This window comes from Hyperolius riggenbachi, chromosome 11, assembly GCF_040937935.1.
Source record: "Hyperolius riggenbachi isolate aHypRig1 chromosome 11, aHypRig1.pri, whole genome shotgun sequence".
Taxonomy (NCBI): domain Eukaryota; kingdom Metazoa; phylum Chordata; class Amphibia; order Anura; family Hyperoliidae; genus Hyperolius; species Hyperolius riggenbachi.
In genome coordinates, this window is record NC_090656.1 from 82,458,875 (window position 1) to 82,479,471 (window position 20,597).

Sequence of the window (20,597 nt, forward strand, 5' to 3'; positions counted from 1 at the left end):
CCACTGGTACTAACTTTAAAGAGACTCCGTAACAAAAATTGCATCCTGTTTTTTATCATCCTACAAGTTCCAAAAGCTATTCTAATGTGTTCTGGCTTACTGCAGCACTTTGTACTATCACAGTCTCTGTAATAAATCAACTTATCTCTCTCTTGTCAGACTTGTCAGCCTGTGTCTGGAAGGCTGCCAAATTCTTCAGTGTTGTGGTTCTGCTATGAACTCCCCCTTCCAGGCCCCTCTCTGCACACTGCCTGTGTGTTATTTAGATTAGAGCAGCTTCTCTCTTCTCTCTTATCTTTTACAAGCTGGATAAATCGTCCTCTGAGCTGGCTGGGCTTTCACATAGTGAGGAATTACAGACGAGGGCAAAGCTGTTTGCAGGAAGAAAAGAGCAGCCTGAAACTTCAGTGCATGAGAGATGCAGGGGGAAAGAAACACACAAATGATCTCTTGAGATTCAAAAGGAAGGCTGTATACAGCCTGCTTGTGTATGGATGTATTTTCTATGTGTGGACATACTGTACATCAACCTACTTCCTGTTTTGGTGGCCATTTTGTTTGTTTATAAACAAACTTTTAAAAACTGTTTTTAACCACTTTTAATGCGGCGGGGAGCGGCGAAATTGTGACAGAGGGTAATAGGAGATGTCCCCTAACGCACTGGTATGTTTACTTTTGTGTGATTTTAACAATACAGATTCTCTTTAAAGTGGATCAGAGATAAACTTTTACTCACTGCATAGTTTTGTTCCTTTCATAGTTTATAAGACATTCCTCAAGCCAAATACTTTGTTTGTTTTAATACTTACCGTAAATTCCCTATAAACTAAACAAGCCTCGCACACAGCTCCTTTTGTGCCTTGGCACTCTTAGAGCAATGTAGTAAGGGCTTATGGGAGCTCAGTCTGGGCAGGAGGTGTTACTAGCCATACATTTCGGAGGCAGAGGGGAGAAGGGAGGAGGAGAGGGGATTGAGCTGAGGGCTGGAGATGCTATCAGCTTGCCTGTGTAATGTGACAAGCAGAACATGGCTGCGGTCATTGTATCACAGGAAGAAAATCATATACAGTTGAAGCTGTTTGCAGCTAGATTTGCTGTGCAAACTATGTAAATTTTAGATAAGATATATAGACAAGTTACTTGTTAGTTTTTCACCTCGGATCCACCTTAATAAGTGCTGCAATTTCCCAATACAAGACCTCATGAAGGACTAAAGCAGAGGTTATAGAGGGTCAGTGAGATGCTAATTTTTCTTGCTTGCAATAAAGCTTTGGTTCAACACAGGGAATATGCCATACAAGTCTGAGGACCCCTGCAGCCTATCAATTAAAAGCCATGAATAAAATACAAGCAGCTTGCCTCCAAGGAGGCAGGACAAGCAGCTGAATTAATGGCTATGGGGGTGGGTAGGGTTTTATGGAGTCATAAAATTAAGTACTAACATAGCAGATCCACATAATGTAGACTTGAAAAGTGAAAAGGTCTATAGGATCAGTACTGCCCCAACAAACTGTCCCCACTCAGCCCAACCAGTTTCTCATTTGCTTTCTCAGGGGATCAGAAGTAAAGGCAGCACTTTGTTGATTCAGTACTGATCCTACAGGCCTTAGGTCCATGCCAAGAGGACCTGCTGAGCGAGGGCTTACTTAAAGGGTAATTGAAGTGAGAGCGATATGGAGGCTGCAATATTAATTTCCTTTTAAAGGACTTCTGAGGTGAAATTACAAATCTATGTTTTACTCACCTGGGGCTTCTTCCAGACCCGAGCAGCAGTCTCAGTCCCTTTGCCAAAGCTCCGATCCTCTTCGGTATCCCCGCTGGCCATCTGCAATGATGGCGACCCACCGGCGGGTTCGGCTCTACTGCGTCTGCACATCCACGTCATCTGACGCATACTGCGCCTGTGCACGACTACTGCAGTACGCACAATATGACAAGGGACTGAGACTGCTGCTCTGGGTTGGAAGAAGCCCCAGGTGAGTAACACTTTTTTTTAATTTCGCCATGGAAGTCATTTAAGCAATACCAGTTGCCTGGCTATCCTGCTGATCCTCTGCCTCTAATACTTTTTAGCCATAGACCCTGAACAAGCATGCAGCAGATCAGGTGTTTCTGACATTATTGTCAGATCTGCCAAGATTAGCTGCATGCTTGCTAATGCTATTATTCAGACACTACTGCAGCCAAATAGATCAATAGAGCTGGCATTGTATAAAAGGAAATAAATATGGCAGCCTCCATATTCTTCTCGCTTCAGTTGCCCTTTCAATAATTAATTTTATTTTGGTCATACTGAAATTAAATATTTGAACCTAACTAAATATACTTTAACCCTCCTGGCGGTCTAAAATATTCCGCCAGGAGGCAGCGCAGCAGTTTTTTTTTTTTCTTATATCATGTAGCGAGCCCAGGGCTCGCTACATGATAGCCGCTGCTCAGCGGCATCCCCCCGCTTCAATCACCTTCGGCGATCTCCGATCAGGAAATCCCTTTTCAAAGAACGGGATTTCCTGGAGGGCTTCCCCCGTCGCCATGGCGATGGGGCGGGATGACGTCACCGGCATCACCGACGTCATTGGGAGTCCCGATTCACCCCTCAGCGCTGCCTGGCACTGATTGGCCAGGCAGCGCACGGGGTCTGGGGGGGTGCGGTGCGACGGATAGCGGCGATCGAGCGCGGGCGATCGGTGTGCTGACGCAGCTAGCAAAGTGCTAGCTGCGTGCAGCAAAAGAAAAAAAAAACAAATCGGCCGAGCAGGGCCGGAGAAAACCTCCTGCGCGGGTACGTTCGGGGTTACCGCCAAGCAGGTTAATAAATGTTGCTTTTATTTACATATAAGCTACCACCATATTCTGGAAGGGGACACACTGTATACTATTATACTGATAAAATGGAGAGGTCTTGTCCTAGCACACTCTTTCAGTGTCCCAGAGCTAAAATATATTAACTATTGACCATCTTTATGTACCCACTGCACTCAGGAGCTGTTCTCTTACAGGCAAGAGTTTTATGACTGTAATGCCTTTTTAGACAGGGTTATACTATTCATGTCACCTTAGGTACACTTCAAAATCTTGCTCTGGGAAGTATCTGGTAAGCCCTTATCTCTGTGCTGGTGTTCAGTGTGTGAAGTTGTGTACTCAGATGAAGCTGTAACAAGAAAAGGTGCTGGAAGGAATTTGTGTTTGTAAAAGGTCACTTGAATTGTGGTTAAAGCGGACCAGAAATGTCAAACATCTCAGAACCAAAGTGTTTCACTTATCTGGGGCTTCTGCCAGCCCCGTGCAGCCTTACTGACCCGCGCCGGTCCTCCACGATAATCCGTTCTCTCGCCGCCAGCTAGTTTTGTTACCGTCAACTTATAACGTTGTGGCTTGCTGTTGACTTAGAAGTTGACGGTACAACAATACCAAAAGTAGCTGGCGGCGGGAGAACAGAGGATCATGGATGACCGGTGCGGGACAGGAAGGCTGCACGGGGCTGGCAGAAGCCCCAGGTAATTTAAACTTTTTTTTTTCTTACATGTCAGTTCCACTTTAAATCTATAGCCGTTCACCTGGGGCTTCTTCACACCCCCTGCAGTCCATGAGGTCTCTCGACACCCTCAGAGTCTCCTCCGTTCTTCCGCTGGTGGCTCCGTTACCTGTACGATCCAAAGGCGGGTCATGGCAGCTACACGTGGACGGCTCTCTGTTCAAGCGCCCATCACAATCACGCTCCCGTCTCGGGATCATTCTGCACATGCACGATTCTCGAAAGAATGAACCACACATGCACAGAATGGTCCTGCAATGGGAGGGTGATCAAGACGGAGAGCCCATAGAGCTGCGCATGCGCAGTCGCCACAACTCACGTTCAGATCATACAGGTAATGGAGCCACAAGTGGGAGAACAGAGGCGACTGGGAGGATGCCAAGGGACCTTGCGGAGTACAGGGGGCTGGAAGAAGCCCCAGGTAAGTAAAAGGCTATAAATGTAACCACTTTTCAGGTTCCGTTTAAAGGAATACTATCGATACCCAAGTGTTCTAAAATAACAGTGTGCAAACAATGTCTAAGTAGCTGTGTAAACATTTTTCTACTTTTCATGTTATATATCAGAGGCAAAAGCTGTAATTTATTGAGGGTAGGATTTAGCTATATTGGGGCAAATCAATTGCAGAAGGGGTGTCTGCTTCAATGCACAGCCAGAGTTGCATATCAGACTACAGAAAGCAAATATCAAACATATCAAACTCTGAAAGCAAAAACAGTATGAAAAGCTGTGACAATTAGTTACATTTCCTCTGCTCTCTTCAGACACTTCAGTCAGAAACACAGGACACAGGAGCTGCAGCTGTTGGGAGCTCTCTTCTCTGTCACACACAGAGCTACACATAGAGTTAACTGATCAAGTGTGAGGGGAATTTCCCCTCTCCTCATGGCTCAGTCAGCCATCAGTTTTGGCGTCAGTAAAGTTTGAATGTATATTGATAACAGTAAACAGTAAAGAAGTTGCTACTAAAATGTATACACCAGTACTTAGCAGCACTTCCCAAACAATTCCTGTGTCAATTGAAAAAAAATATGTGAAGCGATAGTATTCCTTTAAGTGAGAAAAGACAACGCAAAACTTTACACTATCAAAAAGGAGAATGGCAAGACTAAGTACAATACAGGCGTAATAAATGCTGTGTTAAGTTTGACACAGAGTCACTTTCAGGCAACAAATAAACAAGTGTATCTGGTATGAAGGGAGTTTACCTGATAACTACAGTCTGGCATAACATACAATTAAAAACCAGTCTATCTACTCCTTATTCGCTATAAAGTTATCTTACCTGCCTTTGGCTTATTCTGTAGTAATGTTCTCTATGTAAACTAAAGAGATTGAAGCTGAACAGCCAAAACATGTTTTCTATGTTTGGATAAAAGGCTTCAGATTTAATAACTTCTGTAATAAAAAAAAATGGTATCATCCGGACACAAAACTTCTTGTTTTAACTTCTGGAAAGGTGACCACTAATGATACAATCTTGATTGTACAATCTTACCACTTCTATGTAATATGAGGGACTACCATTCAAGGTATATTCACCAATTTTACTACATATATTTGGAAACATTGTACAATCAAGATTGCATCACTAGTGGGTGCGTTTAGGCTGCTGCAGCATTGCAAATATCTGGCATTTTGTGTTTAGATACTGTTTGCCAAGAGTGGGATTAATACACAGATGACATGGTAAACAAGCTAGTCAAATGTTAAAGTCCTTGCAATGTACAGCGGAATTAATTTCTGTTTCCACTCAACAAAAATGGGATTTCACTTCAAAGCCCACCAGCAGTACCTGCTGGCTGCTGAAATTAACACAGTGGTGTTGGATTTGTTGTACTTGCTGTACTTACACTGGAAAGCCTGATCGGATGAAAAGCCTGATCGGATGAAAAGCCTGATCGGATGAATATCTGAAGAATGGATGTGTGGTTATTTAGGAGCCAGAACTTAGAAAACCATTCAGAGATCATTCTTGGGACTGTGCTGCAGCTAGAAAAAAACCTACCCCATTAACTGCCTTAAAGGACACCCGAGGTGAAAAACAAAATGAAAACAATTGTATCAATCTTCTGTCTCCTAAAAATGACTTTGTAAGATATTCCACACTTATTTTATACTTAAATCTACTTTTCAAGTTTTTACTGTTTTATTGTTTTTGCTCAATGACACGGTCATTGAAGTATGCCAGGAGCTAGAATCTATGAACTATTGAGCCTTTTTATCTCTTTCCTGTTCTCAAAAGCCACTTTCTGCCAGTAAAGTGTTTTATAGTTGTAATTTCTTATCAGTGAGGGTCACACTGTAGTCGGAGTCAGTCCTGACCCATAGAGTAACTGCCAATTACATACCTGATGTTTAACTCTTTCAGGCAGAGAGAGAAAAAAGGAATAACAGTTATTTGTGTGCTTGGCACTGTACATACACATGTCTATCTCATGTCACACGTCACCTCGGGTATCCTTTAACCACTTTAGCCTACAGGGTTGAAATTTTTTTGCATCTGAGCAACATTCACCTCCCATTCATTTGCCAATAACTTTATCACTACTCGGCACAATGAATGGATCTATATCTTGTTTTTTCCGCCACCAATTAGGCTTTCTGTGGGTGATACATTTTGCTGAAAATTAATTTATTCTAAATCAATTTTAACAGGAATACTAAGAAAGAAATGGAAAAAAATATTTCTCAGCTTTTGGCCATTATAGCTTGATATTCATACATGCTACCATAATTAAAACCCATGTACTTTATTTGCCAATTTGTCCTGCTTAGGCCCCGTTCACACTTGCGGTTCTCTGCCAAACGGACCGGATGACCTGACCGGATCCGGATCGGAACCGTACGGTTCTGATCCGGATCCGATCCGGTCAGGTTGCATCAGGTGTACATCAGGATGCGATCCGGATCCGTTTGGCAAAAGAGAGTAGAAATAAAATAAAAATGTTGGGGTCTGGGAGGTCAGCAGAAGGTGGACCTGTGGAATCAGGCCCTCCGCTGTTTAGAACTCACCTCCACCTCCGACATACTGCCAACATCTCCAGCACGTTAAAAGTCACTGCTGCTCCACTCCAAAATGCTTGCCCATGTGTCCCCATCCAAAATCGCCGCTACAATACGCATAGGAAGTGGGGTAGAACGTCCGGTTTTTATAGCCAGTGTGTTGTGCGCTCTCCGTTTCTCATTGGTTTCTATTGGCCGGATGCAACAGTCCGGCTCCGCTCCAGATACGTCAGCCGGAGGAGCCGGACCAAAAAATAGCGCATGTTGGGTCTTACGCCGGAGTCCGGATTCGGTCCGGACGCATGTGAACGGACGCATAGACTTTCATTGCTATGCCGTGCGTCCGTTCCGTCCGTTCCGCATTGCCGTCCAGCTCCGGCATGGCGATTCCGGACGGCGACCGCTAATGTGAACCGGGCCTTATTACACCATTGAAATTATCTCCCTATCACATATGGCGCCGATATTTTATTTGGAAGTAAAGGTGCATTTTTCAATTTGCGTCCATCACTATTTACAAGCCCATAATTTAAAAAAAATATATTAATACACTACTTTGACATGCATATTTATAAGGTTCAGACCCTTAGGTAACCATTTATGTTTTTTTTTTTTTTTTATTATTGTAATTTTTTTATTTTGTTTTTTTTAATTAAAAATTGTATGTGGGTAATTTTTGGTGTGGGAGGTAAACAGTTATTTTTTAATGTAAAAAAGTGTATTTGTGTAATGTAAATGTATGTGGGTGTAATTTACTATTTGGCCACAGTCAAATAGTCCTGGGAGCGATCGAGCTCGCTCCCAGGAAGAAGATTGAAGCAGGGGAACTTTTTGGAAAGCAGAAAAGCTGCAGCGTCTGGAGAGATGCTGTCGGCTTTTCTCCGGGGGGATCCGATCAGTGAAAGGGATCTATAATCCCGTTCGCTGGGCTAACGGCCGATAGCGGTAGCGCGCACGGGGGGACCCGCGGGAGGGCGCGCAGCCTAACTGGACGAAAAATTTCGTTCAGTTAGGCTGAAGTGGTTAAGCTACGTATAAATGCGTGATTAAAGTTGGCAGAGGTGGCCGATAACAACCGCCTCCGCCGATAATCAGGCGTGTATAAGGTAGCCCCCACCCCACAAGTGATCTGCCAGGCAGATCAACTTGGCCGATTGACTGTCATCATTTTATTCCCACTGCTCCCCTACCCACCAGCATGCACAAGTCCCTCTGGCGTCCCTTCGCCTACTGGCATAGCAACTGAGCATGTCGTGAACTATACAGCTGACTTTGCATGTGTGAAACCCAGCGATGTTGCAGCAGGGATCAGGTCCCAAAAGAGGATTGTGCGCAATTTCTCTGCATGCCAATTTGCATTAAATCTGACAACCCATGATAATTAATGGCTTGGTTCACATTTAATGCAATTTCCACATGAGGGAAGAAGGAAAACAAACAAAAAGAAGCCAAAACACCTTATGCCAGTATTGCCTTTTACCTGCACACTGAATGCATCACCTACTGTAAAAAAAAAAAAAAAAAAAAAAAAAAAAAAAAAAACAACAAAAAAAAAAAAACACCCATTTAGTCTAACCACACCCCTTATGACAGAGAGACATGTGGGGCGTGCAGGTAGCTGCACGCCACAAGCGTGAACCTCGCCTCAAGCAGATGCACATTACATGATTTACATTACTTGATTAAAAAAAACAAGAAAACTGATTATGTGACCAGGAAAGTAAGTGGAATAATATACAGTAGGTATGGGGCCGCTTTGAAATAAAAATTTGCTGTAGATTAGGGACATGTTAAAATGTTCTTATTTTGGATTTCAAAATAAATACAGATGGTGTTTGCCATACCATTCTTGCTATTGGTTCTCTTTAAGGACTGTGAGAAAACTGTTATTTGTACTCATCAGGACAATATATTTTCTTCATAGAAAATGTGCATGTTTTGGCTACAGCACAGGATAATTGCACACAACACACACTGTGCTGATTGCTGGAGGAAACACTGCCTGGGAGTGTAAAGTGCAGAAGTGCTCTTTCTGGCACTAGCAGCAGTGAACACAATAGCATGGGCAGTGTGTATGTACATTATAAAATACATAATCAAAGTCTAAGATAAAAAAAAAAAAAAGCTATTTACAAAAGAGCCAAAAGACTTTGAAAACGTACAATACTTGAGAAGTTCATTATGGTCTTGTGACATCACCTAGTTCTATAGTTATCAGCCTTCATGGTCTCTAAGTGAAGTTAAGTACAGGAAGTCTGTTGCACATAGATAAACACATGTTCCCCTGAATGAAAACCAAAAAAGGTATTTAAGACGGTATTTAGAATTAGCTGTTGTTTCTGGTTAAATGCACAAACGTATGAGAGGGGGGAGGGGGGTGGGGTAAAGAGAACAAAATTAAGCTAATAAACTTAAAGTGACCAAGCAGTAAAAGGGATGAGGAGGATGCCATATCCATCACTTTTTAAAACCCGCGCTTCCCCCCAATATCATTTCCCGCCTCCACAGCACCCACTGATACTGGAGACTGTGATCCCATCAGCCAGGTCCTTAGCGTGAAGTGGAAAGAGGACAGAATTTCCATTCAAACAAACTAAAGTGCCACCTAGTATCCAGAGGGAGCGGTGGCACTGGATGTAAACAAGTCGCAGCTTTTCGGATCACCCGTTCACTTGTCTGCTGGCCATTTCAGATAACTTTACAAGTACAGTTACACTTTGAGCTTCATTTCATACACACTTTCAGTAGCAATTTCAACAACAAATAAACTTATTTCACTATTTTGTTAAAAGGCTATAGAGGGACCAGATGGTGGCTGTCGGAGGATCCAGGAAACCTCTGGACAGACATTTGTTTTGCTTGCTGGGTAATTTATAACTCTTAAGTTATGAGAAAACACATTTACACCTTTAACAGAGTTTGAAACCCTTGTTTTCTGCTTATTAGATGATGAAAGACATTACCCAACAACCAGAAAGGGCATGATGATAAAAATGTAGTGTATCCGAGCCATACTGAGCACATTTATGAAGAATAACTCAGTCATGCAATACTCACCAATGCCAAAGAATAATGGACATGTAAAGATGGCTGTTCCTGGACTAGTACACGGTACTAACATAGGAAGCATGCAGGCCCGGAATACCAACTCCTCTGTGAGAGGCGCAATCACCTGGTTACGAAGCCACCGCATGTCAGTCACACAGAGCATCCAAAACCTGGGATCTGTCGTTTTCAAATAAAATTAAGTCACAATCTGTAGTACACGTGTTATACATCTCAAAATGAAAGTGAACCAAGCACTACTTTTTTCCCCTGGTTTCTAATAGCTATAGGAGCTGCCATGTTTCCCCCCCCCCCCCCCCTTAAAGTTGCCCATTATTTATCCAAGGGAAGATGTCAAGATAGCATCTGTGACTTCTGTACAATCTTTGAAGCAGTGTATTATCTACCCACTCCCCCTGCTGATGAAAGCTTTTGTTTCTGTGCTAATGTGTGCATTAAAATAATTACATCAGTCCTTATCTGCCTGAAACTGCTGAGGTCAGTCAGGCCATGTAAGTAGGCTAATAAAGCCCTCTGCTAAATTTTAAAATGTAAAAAGAAGAGTTAAGAGATTTTTTTTTAATGGGCCACATTGTTGGTAAGCATATTTAATGTGCTATTGAGGGGACCAGGGTTCTAAAAATGGTGCTCAGCTCAGTTTGAAATGAACCCATAGAAAAAAAACAAAAAAAAACAGATGAGATAAATAATTGTATTTATCCTCAGACTCCTAAAAATGACTTTTTATATATATCCCATGGATTTATTTTAGATTTAAACATTTACAAAGTAGATTTAATGTTTTGTTTTCTGTGCTCAGCAGAAGTCTTGTAGTGTCCCTAAACTATGAACGATTGACCTTTTTTTTTTAATTTAATCTCGCCCTGCTCTCAAGCAGATTACAGCCATAAAAATTTTCCTGGCAGAATACAACTTATATGTGATGTTTACTACATTCCCTGACAAGGTACCAACAAGAAGCTGTCACTTCTATGCCTAGAAATTAACTCTTTCAGGCAGCAAAATAAAGCAAGTAAAACAGCCTGGTTATTAATACATTTTGTACTGTACATACACATGCTTATCTAATCAGTCCACATATCGCCTCAGGTACACTTTAAAGCGACCATACAGTACTGCAAAATGCTACTAGTCAGTTCAGGTACCGGGCTGGGGGGGAGGGGGGGGAAAATGAGTTGAACTTACCCGGGGCATCTAATGGTCCCCCGCAGACATCCTGTGTTGGTGCAGCCACTCACCGATGCTCCGGCCCCACCTCCAGTTCACTTCTGGAATTTCTGACTTTAAAGTCTGAAAACCACTGCGCCTGTGTTGCCATGTCCTCACTCCTGCTGATGTCACCAGGAGTGTACTGCGCAGACACAGACCATACTGGGCCTGCGCTGTGCACTTTTGGTGACATCAGCAGGATCGAGGACACGGCAACGCAGGCGCAGTGGTTTTCAGACTTTAAAGTCTGAAATTCCAGAAGTAAAAAAACGGAGGCGGGGCCGGAGCATCGGTGAGTGGCTGTGCCAACACAGGATGTCTGCGGGGGACCGTTAGAAGACCCGGGTAAGTTCAACTCATTTTCCCCTGACCCCCCTACAGTATCCCTTTAAATGCATTTAGCAGTCCATCATTTCCAGTTTAAATAGAAAAAAATAAAGAAATAGATAATTGATCCTTATCAACCAACAGCTGCCTGCTCTCACCCAGTCTGAAATACACCCCCACTAGTTGCATGGGTATGAATAGAGTACAAGGAATGCTCAGCCAGCTGCAGCAACACTAATGCTGACTGGCAACAAGGGGGAGGGGGGGGGGGGGGTCAACAGACTGCACCAGCAAGCTTTGAAAATCTTATAGTAGCTGCTCTTTTGTATTGCTGTACATACCGGTCCTTGAATATAAACCCCTCTATTTGTTCCACAAAGGAAAACAATAAACCAAAAGGAGCCTTTATTTTCTACTGTTGGTCCTGCCACTACTTACCCATGCACATTACTCATGCACACCCATGTGGAGAGTGATGGTGAGGTAATGTCATATTGTTCCCCTTGTTCAGCTGCTGCCCGCCCACGTGTCCTCTGCCATCACTGAACCTTGCTGAGGATTATAACTCACAAAGAGACTGAATGAGGTCAACAGGGCAGCAAAAAAACACTGCAGCTGGCAGACAGCAACAGCACAAAGCAAACCCAATGGCTGGAATTTAGGATTCATTAAACCCTATGGTATAGTACTTCTATATAGCACAACAATGTCAGTTTTCCCTGAACAGAGGAAAGGAAGGTGTCGGATTCTGCATTTATCTCTGTGCAAATGCAGTGTACTCTGCAGGAATGCTGCCCACTATACCAAATCCTAACAGCAGCATGTGGGGATGACCCAAACAATAGCATATAAACAGAGGGGGAACACAGGGCTGTGGAAGTCGGTACATAAGTTCTAGGATTCCCACTTAGTCTATGGTACAATGACTCTGATGCCTCCATTTTCCATGTTGGTTGAAAGAGTACAAGGCACCTAATTGCTGTAAAACCTCATCCATAATAAATCAAAATGAAGATAGCATCTGCATTTGGGAATAAACCAAATAACTATTAGCTAGGAAGCTGACACACTCCCCTGCTGGCTATCCAACTACAGACAATCATTAACCTTCAAGTTTAAACAAAAGGGGAGGGGGAGGTGTGCCCGGATGTAATATTTATTGTTTTCATCAAGTAGCAATAAGAGTAAAAGCATAAGCACATATTAAAAAAAAACTTTAATAGTAATAGGGCAGCTCAGCTGGTACAAGAAAGACAAAGGGAAGATCCATGGGGCTTCCTTTTCTGACTACCTAGTACGCAGGTGGAGTGCAAAAAGTTATGCTAACAGTAACAGCTCTGGTAGGGGTCTAGATGAAGTTAGAATCAGGATCTTTATTAATCACCAAGCACGACTGGGTCGTGCCTGGAATTGGTCTTGGCACGTACAGGGTACTGATACAGGATATGGATATAGATACAGATACAGGACAAGTCAAGCAGTCAGAAAGGAACATAACATAGTTACAACACAGAAAAAACACCCCCAAAAGTCAGCTTGAGCTAGGGCGCCGTCTATCCACGTGCAGAGTGCCTCAGTGCAGACATGGTGTTGTGCTGTGGGGATGGGCAGTTACGTGGAGAGAGTTCAGAAGGTTGACAGCCGAGGGAAAGAAACTTTTTATGCCTTGAGGTCTTGGTGAAGATGGACCGGAACCGGAGCCTCCGGCTCGAGGGTAGCTGACTAAAGAAGCAATGGCCTGGGTGTGAGGGATCTCTGGTGATCTTTAATGCTCTGGAGTACAGCCTGGAGTGGTAAAGGAGGTCCAGTGAGGGAAGGGATCTCCCGATGATCCTCTCCGCTGATCTGATGACCCTCTGCAGTTTGAGTCTGTCGCTGGCAGAGGAGCTGGCGTACCAAACCAGGATGGAAGAGCATAGGACAGATTCTATTGTAGCGGAGTAGAAGTTTGTCAGAAGTTTTTGGGCCATACCAAACTTTTTTAGTTGGCGGAGAAAGAACAGTCGCTGTTGGGCTTTCCTCTGTGTGGAGGCAGTGTTGGCCTTCCACCTCAGGTCATTGGAGATGGTTGTGCCCAGAAGGCGGACGCTGGGGACCCTTTCCACCTCCTTGCCATCGATGTAGATTGGAGGCTGGGTGGAGGCACATCTCCTGAAATCAACAATCTCCACGGTTTTCGCTGTGTTTAGGACCAATCAGTTCTCTCTGCACCAGTGACAGACACCTTCGACCTGGTGGCGGTACTCCTTCTCATCGTTATTGGTGAGGAGACCGACAATGGTCGTAAGTTCAGCGAATTTGATTACTTTTAGAGAGAGTCTCACGTGGATTTGCAGTTGTGTACATGAAGTGTGTACATAGGTCCTCTTAACACCAGTTGGGACGTAAGCAGTAGTTTTGTTACTCTGAAGTTCAACCCAAACCTTCATCTTTTAAGCTTTCTGCGGTCAGTTTCTTTTTTTGCCCACTTTTATTGAAAGCACAGCAAAAAAAAAAAAAAAAAAAAAAAAAAAAAAAGGACACACACGATTGGCAACGGACACCAATTAACACCCTCCACCACTTTAATGTTAATGTAGAGTTAGAAAAAAAAATTGGGACTAAGTCGGCCTAACAGAACACAAACAAAACTGAGGCAAATTCCACGGACACTACAAGGCAGGTGTATACATCTCTTTGGATATTGTAACTCATCTGAGAGTAATGTGCATTTAACATACGACAGGTGGATTGAGCAGAATCTTCTTCTATAAACACATTCTTTATCAATATCTGAACCAGGTGTTAGGGCAATAGACAAACTTATTTACACAACGTTCTTAGTGGATTCCCAATACAACTGTAGAAAATGCATGTGTAGTACAGTATAATGTTTACTAAACTATAAACACTAAGCTCAATGCAATATATCAAATTTATTTTTTTCGACCCAAGTGAATTTTAAACTCGTGATATAATTACGCATGTTTACACGTAAAAGAACCTGTTTAGCTTTTTCAAGTCTGACAGATAAACCCTTTTAAAGGAAATATCAGGCATTTCACGAAAAAAAACAGATCTACTTACCTGGGGCTTGTGTCCCTTGCCACAGCTCCCCTCTCTGCCAGTGTCCCCTCCGTTGCAGCAGCCGTCCTGGCGAGGTCGCGCTCCCGTAGCGTTCTGCGCAGGCTCAGAACGCTCCCAGCTATGTGAGGACCAGGAGGACAGCGAGCGAGCGGACTGACTATAGGGGGCTAGAGGAAGTCCCAGGTAAGTGAAAATACTTTCCTCTCAGGTTTACTCCTAAGTGATTTAATATATATTTTAATTCCCTCCCTCTTTCCATATGCCTCCCTGGTGGTATAGTGGCTAGAGATGGCACAGCCTAGGAAACTTATGGAGAAGCATGTGATCAGGTTGATCAGCTGATAGATTTGTAAGCCTCTGATTTGCTGTGATGACTTCCTGGTTTAACATGATCATGACCATCAAATCAGAGCCTTACAAATCTATCAGCTGATCACATGCTTCTCCATGAGTTCTCCTAGGCTGGGCCATCTCTACTAGTGCCCCCCCATACATTTCCCTAGCGGTCTAGAGGTCCCTTAAATGTTTTCCCTGGGGTCTAGTGGTCATCCACTTATTTCTCTGATGTATAGTGGTTCCATATAAATTTGCCCTGTTGTCTAGTAGCCCCTTATACATTTTCCTTGGTGTTTTGTGGTCTCCTAAACATTTCCACTGGTGTCTAGTGGTCCTCCATTTATTTCCCTGGTGTCTAGTCCTCACAAGCTGGAAGCAGAAACTATGATTCATCTCCGCTAGTTCCAGCGACCATCGTCTCTTCACACCAGTCTTTACTGCTAAAAGTACCAGGCTCGGCATGATCGCATTATCAAGGCTGGACCTGATGCTAGAGGCAATGCGAGGCTGGGACCGTGCTTGGTAGAGTGGAGCCACGATCATCAGGGTAACAAGGTGAGGCGAGAGCTATATCAACCTCAGCACATTTACAAATTCAGTTGGAAACTGTGAATTCCAAGATGTTAAATCTGCCATACATTAGAAAAACAGCTTACCGAATGCAACTTTCAAGTCATCAATGAAATCCCACGGACAATCCAGAGAGAGCTGGACAAGAGGGCCAAGGAATAATATCTAAAAGGGAAAACTTAAATTATATTACAGACATTCTACTTCTACTGAAATGTATAATAATGCACTGGTAATGCTGCAGACTTACCATAGTGAGTAACAAAGGCAACACTATAGCGGTTAGTATCCCCTCCAGTCGAAAGCCCATAAGGGAAAAGATGGCTGCATCTGTCTGGAAATAGAAAAAGGTATCTGTAACAATAATTTAAAGAGAATCTGTACTCTAATATTCTTACAATAAAAAGCATACCATTCTATTCCTTATTTTCTCCTGTGCCCCTCTGTGCTGTTTCTGCCACTCTCTGCTGCAATCCTGGCTTGTAATTAACAGTTTTAGGCAGTGTTTACAAACAAACTAACCAGCTTGTGATAGGCTCACATAAACAGAGTGTGTGAGTCATACAGAGTGTGCAGGGGGCCTGCAGAGGGTGTGTATCACTTCTATCCAATCACAGGCAGCCCTGCACATTCCACACATTCAAGCCTTAGCCCGACAGACATGACAGAGGAAAGGAGATAAAATTTATTACAGAGACAGTGCAATTAGGAAAGGCTGCAGTAAGCCAGGGCACATTAGAACAGGCATAGGAACTTATAGGATAGAAGAACTAAGGCTGAAAAATTTGTTACAGAGTCTCTTTAAGACTGACGTGAAACAACAACAGGGTACTGCTGTTTCCCACCAATAGGACTGTAATAATGGTTCTCTTCACAAATCTAGATGTATGCAAATAATACATTCTTTTCTTAACTTTTGTGGAAGCACCAGTTGAACCATTCAAGTCACTTCAGTGTCTCCAACATTTGGCAGTTCCAACCTGCCCAGACAAGCCACAATTCCACTACTATTCTACAGCAACCTTAAAGAAGGCTTCAACGTCAGTTCAAAGAGAAAAAGGCAGAGGTGGCATCTCTCCGTTCCAGTGCTGTCATCTGCTGAGGCTCCAAGATCATAACAATCCTGTGTGAGTACAGATTGCCATGAACTTACTGGTACTACTGCAGGGGTAATTAGCTGCTGGGAACTTTTTTTTGTTTTTTATTTAGATTTTAGTTCTCATTGAAAAGTCAGATCGGACCCTGCAGAGCAACTGTGTTACCATAGCAATGTGCACGTTACATACAGAAGAGGACTGACAATAATAACCCAGATAGTACAAAGCTTAGATTAAGACATTGGCCTCAATTCACTAAGCTTTATCAAACACTTTACCGATTGTTTGATAATTTACTTCATGGTTAAAATCTAATTTTGAATTCACAAAGGTGTTATAGATTTATTGAATGTTTTATTGATAAAACATTTGATAAATCTATAACATCTTAGTGAATTCAAAATTCGATTTTACCCATGAGATAAATTATCAAAAGTTTGGTAAAGTGTTTGATAAAGCTTAGTGAATTGAGGCCATTGTGGACCGGATGCACTAAAGTATGGTAAAGCTGCCATGCGCAGGGAGTGAACTGCAATTATACCATTACTAGTGAAGGGGGAGCACCAGCTGTTAACGTGCATGTTGCTGTGTAACGCACGTTACCATAGCAATGCGCAAGTTACTGCAGTAACACACATGCAACTAATGGGTTAACCGCCGGTGCAAGTAAGAGTAAAATTGCTCCCTGCACTTTCCTGCATCAGGCCCTGTTTCCTGGCAATAGTGGAGTTTTACAATAAGGGGAATATGAAATGGCAGGAATCCTGAAGCAGTTTTTGCTAACTTTTTCTTTCAATAGTAAGGGAGCCATTTTCCTTGTGCCGATTGTCTGATTTCAAGATTTTCCATAACTAACAACAGAAGTTCTGATTCCTCTCTGCCCTGCAGATGTATGATAAGGACTGAGGCTAAAGTGCAAAGAGCTAGTACTTCGTATTACTTTCAGGAAGTGACATTCTTGAGAATCTGTATCTGCAGTTACAAAAAAAACAAAACAAAACAGAAAGTCGTGACCAAGCCTAAATGCAATTGCGCATTATTACTAGGAACTGTTTTCTTTACTTAGGTTTTATCATAAGATGCCTGATAATTGCAGTACAATTCTATCCGACCACGCTTTTGAATGGAGCTATTCAGTTAAACACTCTTGTAAGTAATAGGCTACTTTCACACAAACACATTGCCTATGACAAGAAAATTGCATAGCCAATGCAATTTTATTATACAGTAATTGTGCGTTCACATTGGAGTGAAGCATATCGCGAGGCATGCAGTGTATTACCAAACAACGTGCAGGCTTAGGGCCCGTTCAGACTACAAAGTGCGGACCGCAACGCATGCGGACCGCAACGCGTACGAACGCACGCCATCCGCGTTCGTATGCGTTGCGTGGCTGATCCCATCACTGAAAAGTGAATGGGACAGCCGCGCGTTTTTGTAAAATCTGCGTGCAGCATGCGTTCCCGGACCGCACAGGTCCGGAACGCATGCTGTGTGAACATCAGACATTGCACTCTATGCAATGTCTGATGTCCTGCGTGTCGGCCCCCCCGCACGCGTTTCCAAAACGCATATGGAAACGCATGCAGTGTGAACGGGCCCTTACAGTTGCAGAGAAGCCTACATTGCATGTACTGTATACTTCACAATACGCATCGCGTGTGTTTTGAATACTGCAACGTTTTCCAGAAATTACCTTCCTCTTCTGTAATGCAAAGCCCCAGCATGCAGCTAATCTTACGTTCCTGATTATGTTAAAATGGCTGAGCTCAAGTCTGATGCAGAAGACCTGGGTTCAAATCTTGGCTCTTCCTCATCAATAAGACAGCACCTATTCAAAAAGGAGTCCTTGGGCTAGACTCCCTAACACTGATACTGCTTACTGAGCCCACCCTAGTGGCTACAGCTCTGGTGCTCTGGTGCTTGGAGTCTGCTAGGAGAAAAGCAAAATATAAAACACCTTGGCCCATATGCAAGTCACTTTTTCACCTGAGTTTTCTCCTAGGAGAGAATTTTTCATCTTCGATTTAAAATAACTTTCCAGAACTTTTCAACTAAAGAAAGTACTAAAAAGTAGGTGAAAAAGGACCATCAAAATAATTTTGAGTATTTTCTTGCTTTTTAGTGGCTTAAAAGGGATTTTGACAAGTTTAAAAATATCACCTAGGAGAAAACTCAGGTGAAAAAGGGAATTGCATATGGGCCTTCGTCTTAACCACATAACGACCGCCTACAGCCGATGGACGGCGGCAAAGGCTGGGCCCAAACGACCGCAATACGCCCATCGGCAGTGGCTCGTCATGTGGCTGCTGGCGGGGGGGTCGCGCGCATCCTCCGGCAATAGGCTCCGCCCACCCGCACCGTCAACCCGCCGGCCAATCGGAAGCGCCGGCGGGTTGTTAACCCGACGATCGCCGCATAGGAAGCGTATAATACTCTTTGTAATGTATACAAAGCGTATTATACAGGCTGCCTCCTGCCCTGGTGGTCCCAGTGATCGAGGGACCACCAGGGCAGGCTGCAGCCCTCACTGTCTGCACACACACAGATCTGCCCCCCCCCCCCCGCCCTCTGATCGCCCACAGCACTCCTCAGACCCCCCCCCCCCGCCCCATGTTTGCACCCAATCACCCCCCCTAATCACCAATCAATCACTCCCTGTCACTATCTGTCAGCGCTATTTTATAGGTTAGGTCCTAAACTGCCCCCTGGGGGCTCCTGATCACCCCCCCACACACACCCTCATATCCTCCCCAGACCCCCCACCCCTGTGTACATCTATTCTCCCCCCTAATCACCTGTCAATCACCCATCAATCACCCCCTGTCACTAACACCCATCAGATCAGACCCCAACCTGCCCCTTGCGGGAACCCAATCACCCGCCCACACCCTCAGATTTCCCTCAGACCCCCTCCCCTTATCAATTTGCCAGTGCATTGCTTGCATATATTCTCCGCTGTAATCACCTACTGATCACCTATCACCCCGTCACCACTACCCATCAGATCAGACCCTCATCTGCCCCTTGCGGGCACCCAATCACCCGCCCACACCCTCAGAATGCCCTCAGACCCCAGCCCTGATCACCTCGCCAGTGCATTTCTTGCATCCATTCTCCCCTCTAACCACACCCTGATCACCCATCAATCACCCCGTCACTGCTACCCATCAGATCAGACCCTCATCTGCCCCTTTGCGGGCACCTAATCACCCACCCACACCCTCGGATCGCCCTGAGACGACCCCCCCCCCCCCATCACCTCCCCAGTGCATTGCTTGCATCTATTCCCCCCTCTAATCACACCCGAGACACCCATCAATCACCTCCTGTCACCCCCTAGCACTCCTATGCATCAGATCAGGCCCTAATCTGCCCCCTGCGGGCTTCGGATCACCGAGCCAAACCCTCACCCGCCCCACCGCAGTGACAGAATTTTTTTCTTTCTGATCACTGCTGGTCTCCATGACTTGATTGTCGTTGAGACCAACCGTTATGCCATACAATACGCAACCGCCAATCCAAGAAGCTACCATGCCCAGCCTTTTCGGTGGAAACCACTCCAAGTTTCCGAACTTAACATTTTTTGGGGCCTTCTCCTTAACATGGGTCTAGTCAAAAATAATGTATTGCTGTCTTATTGGTCTACACACCCAATACATCACATGCCCAGGTTCTCTGCTGCCATGTCCAGGTCACGATTTGAGAACATCCTGCGCTTCCTGCACTTCAGTGCCAATACAACCTGTCAATCTAAGAGGCCACCCTACTTTTGACCAGTTCCACAAAATTCGGCCGCTCATAGATCACCTGTCATCAAAATTTGCAGATGCTTATACCTCTGAACAGGCATTTTAAGGCATTTGGTTTCCAGACTACTCCTCACGGTTTTGGGCCCCTAAAATGCCAGGGCAGTATAGGAACCCCACCAAGTGACCCAATTTTAAAAAGAAGACTCCCCAAAGTATTCCGTTAGGTGTATGGTGAGCTCATAGAAGATTTTATTTTTTGTCACAAGTTAGTGGAAAATGACAATGTGCAACAAAAAAACAAAAAACAAACAAAAAAAAAAACAATAAAAATCAATTTCCACTAACTTGTGACAAAAAATAAAATCTTTGAACTCACCATACTCCTAACGGAATACCCTTGGGGTGTCTTCTTTCTAAAATGGGGTCACTTGTGGGTTTCCTATACTGCCCTGGCATTTTAGGGGCCCTAAACCGTGAGGAGTAGTCTAGAAACCAAATGCCTGAAAATGACCTGTGAAATCCTAAGGTACTCATGACAATTTTTTGATTTTTTTTTTTTTACACACACAATTGTCCATTTACAGAGAGATTTCTCCCACCCAGCATGGGTATGTGTAAAAATACACCCCAAAA

General features: G+C 43.9%; 1 protein-coding gene across 1 annotated transcript in view; it reads right to left on the reverse strand.

The window, feature by feature from the left end:
* Positions 1-20,597, reverse strand: part of RCE1 (Ras converting CAAX endopeptidase 1) — a 47,065-nt gene that overhangs the window by 17,722 nt on the left and 8,746 nt on the right. Inside the window, exons 3-5 of the mRNA XM_068260593.1 lie at positions 15,366-15,449; positions 15,202-15,280; positions 9,599-9,766 (exon numbers count right to left, since the gene is read on the reverse strand). Of these exons, the coding sequence (XP_068116694.1) occupies positions 9,599-9,766; positions 15,202-15,280; positions 15,366-15,449 (331 nt within the window). The remainder of the gene's footprint in view (positions 1-9,598; positions 9,767-15,201; positions 15,281-15,365; positions 15,450-20,597) is intronic.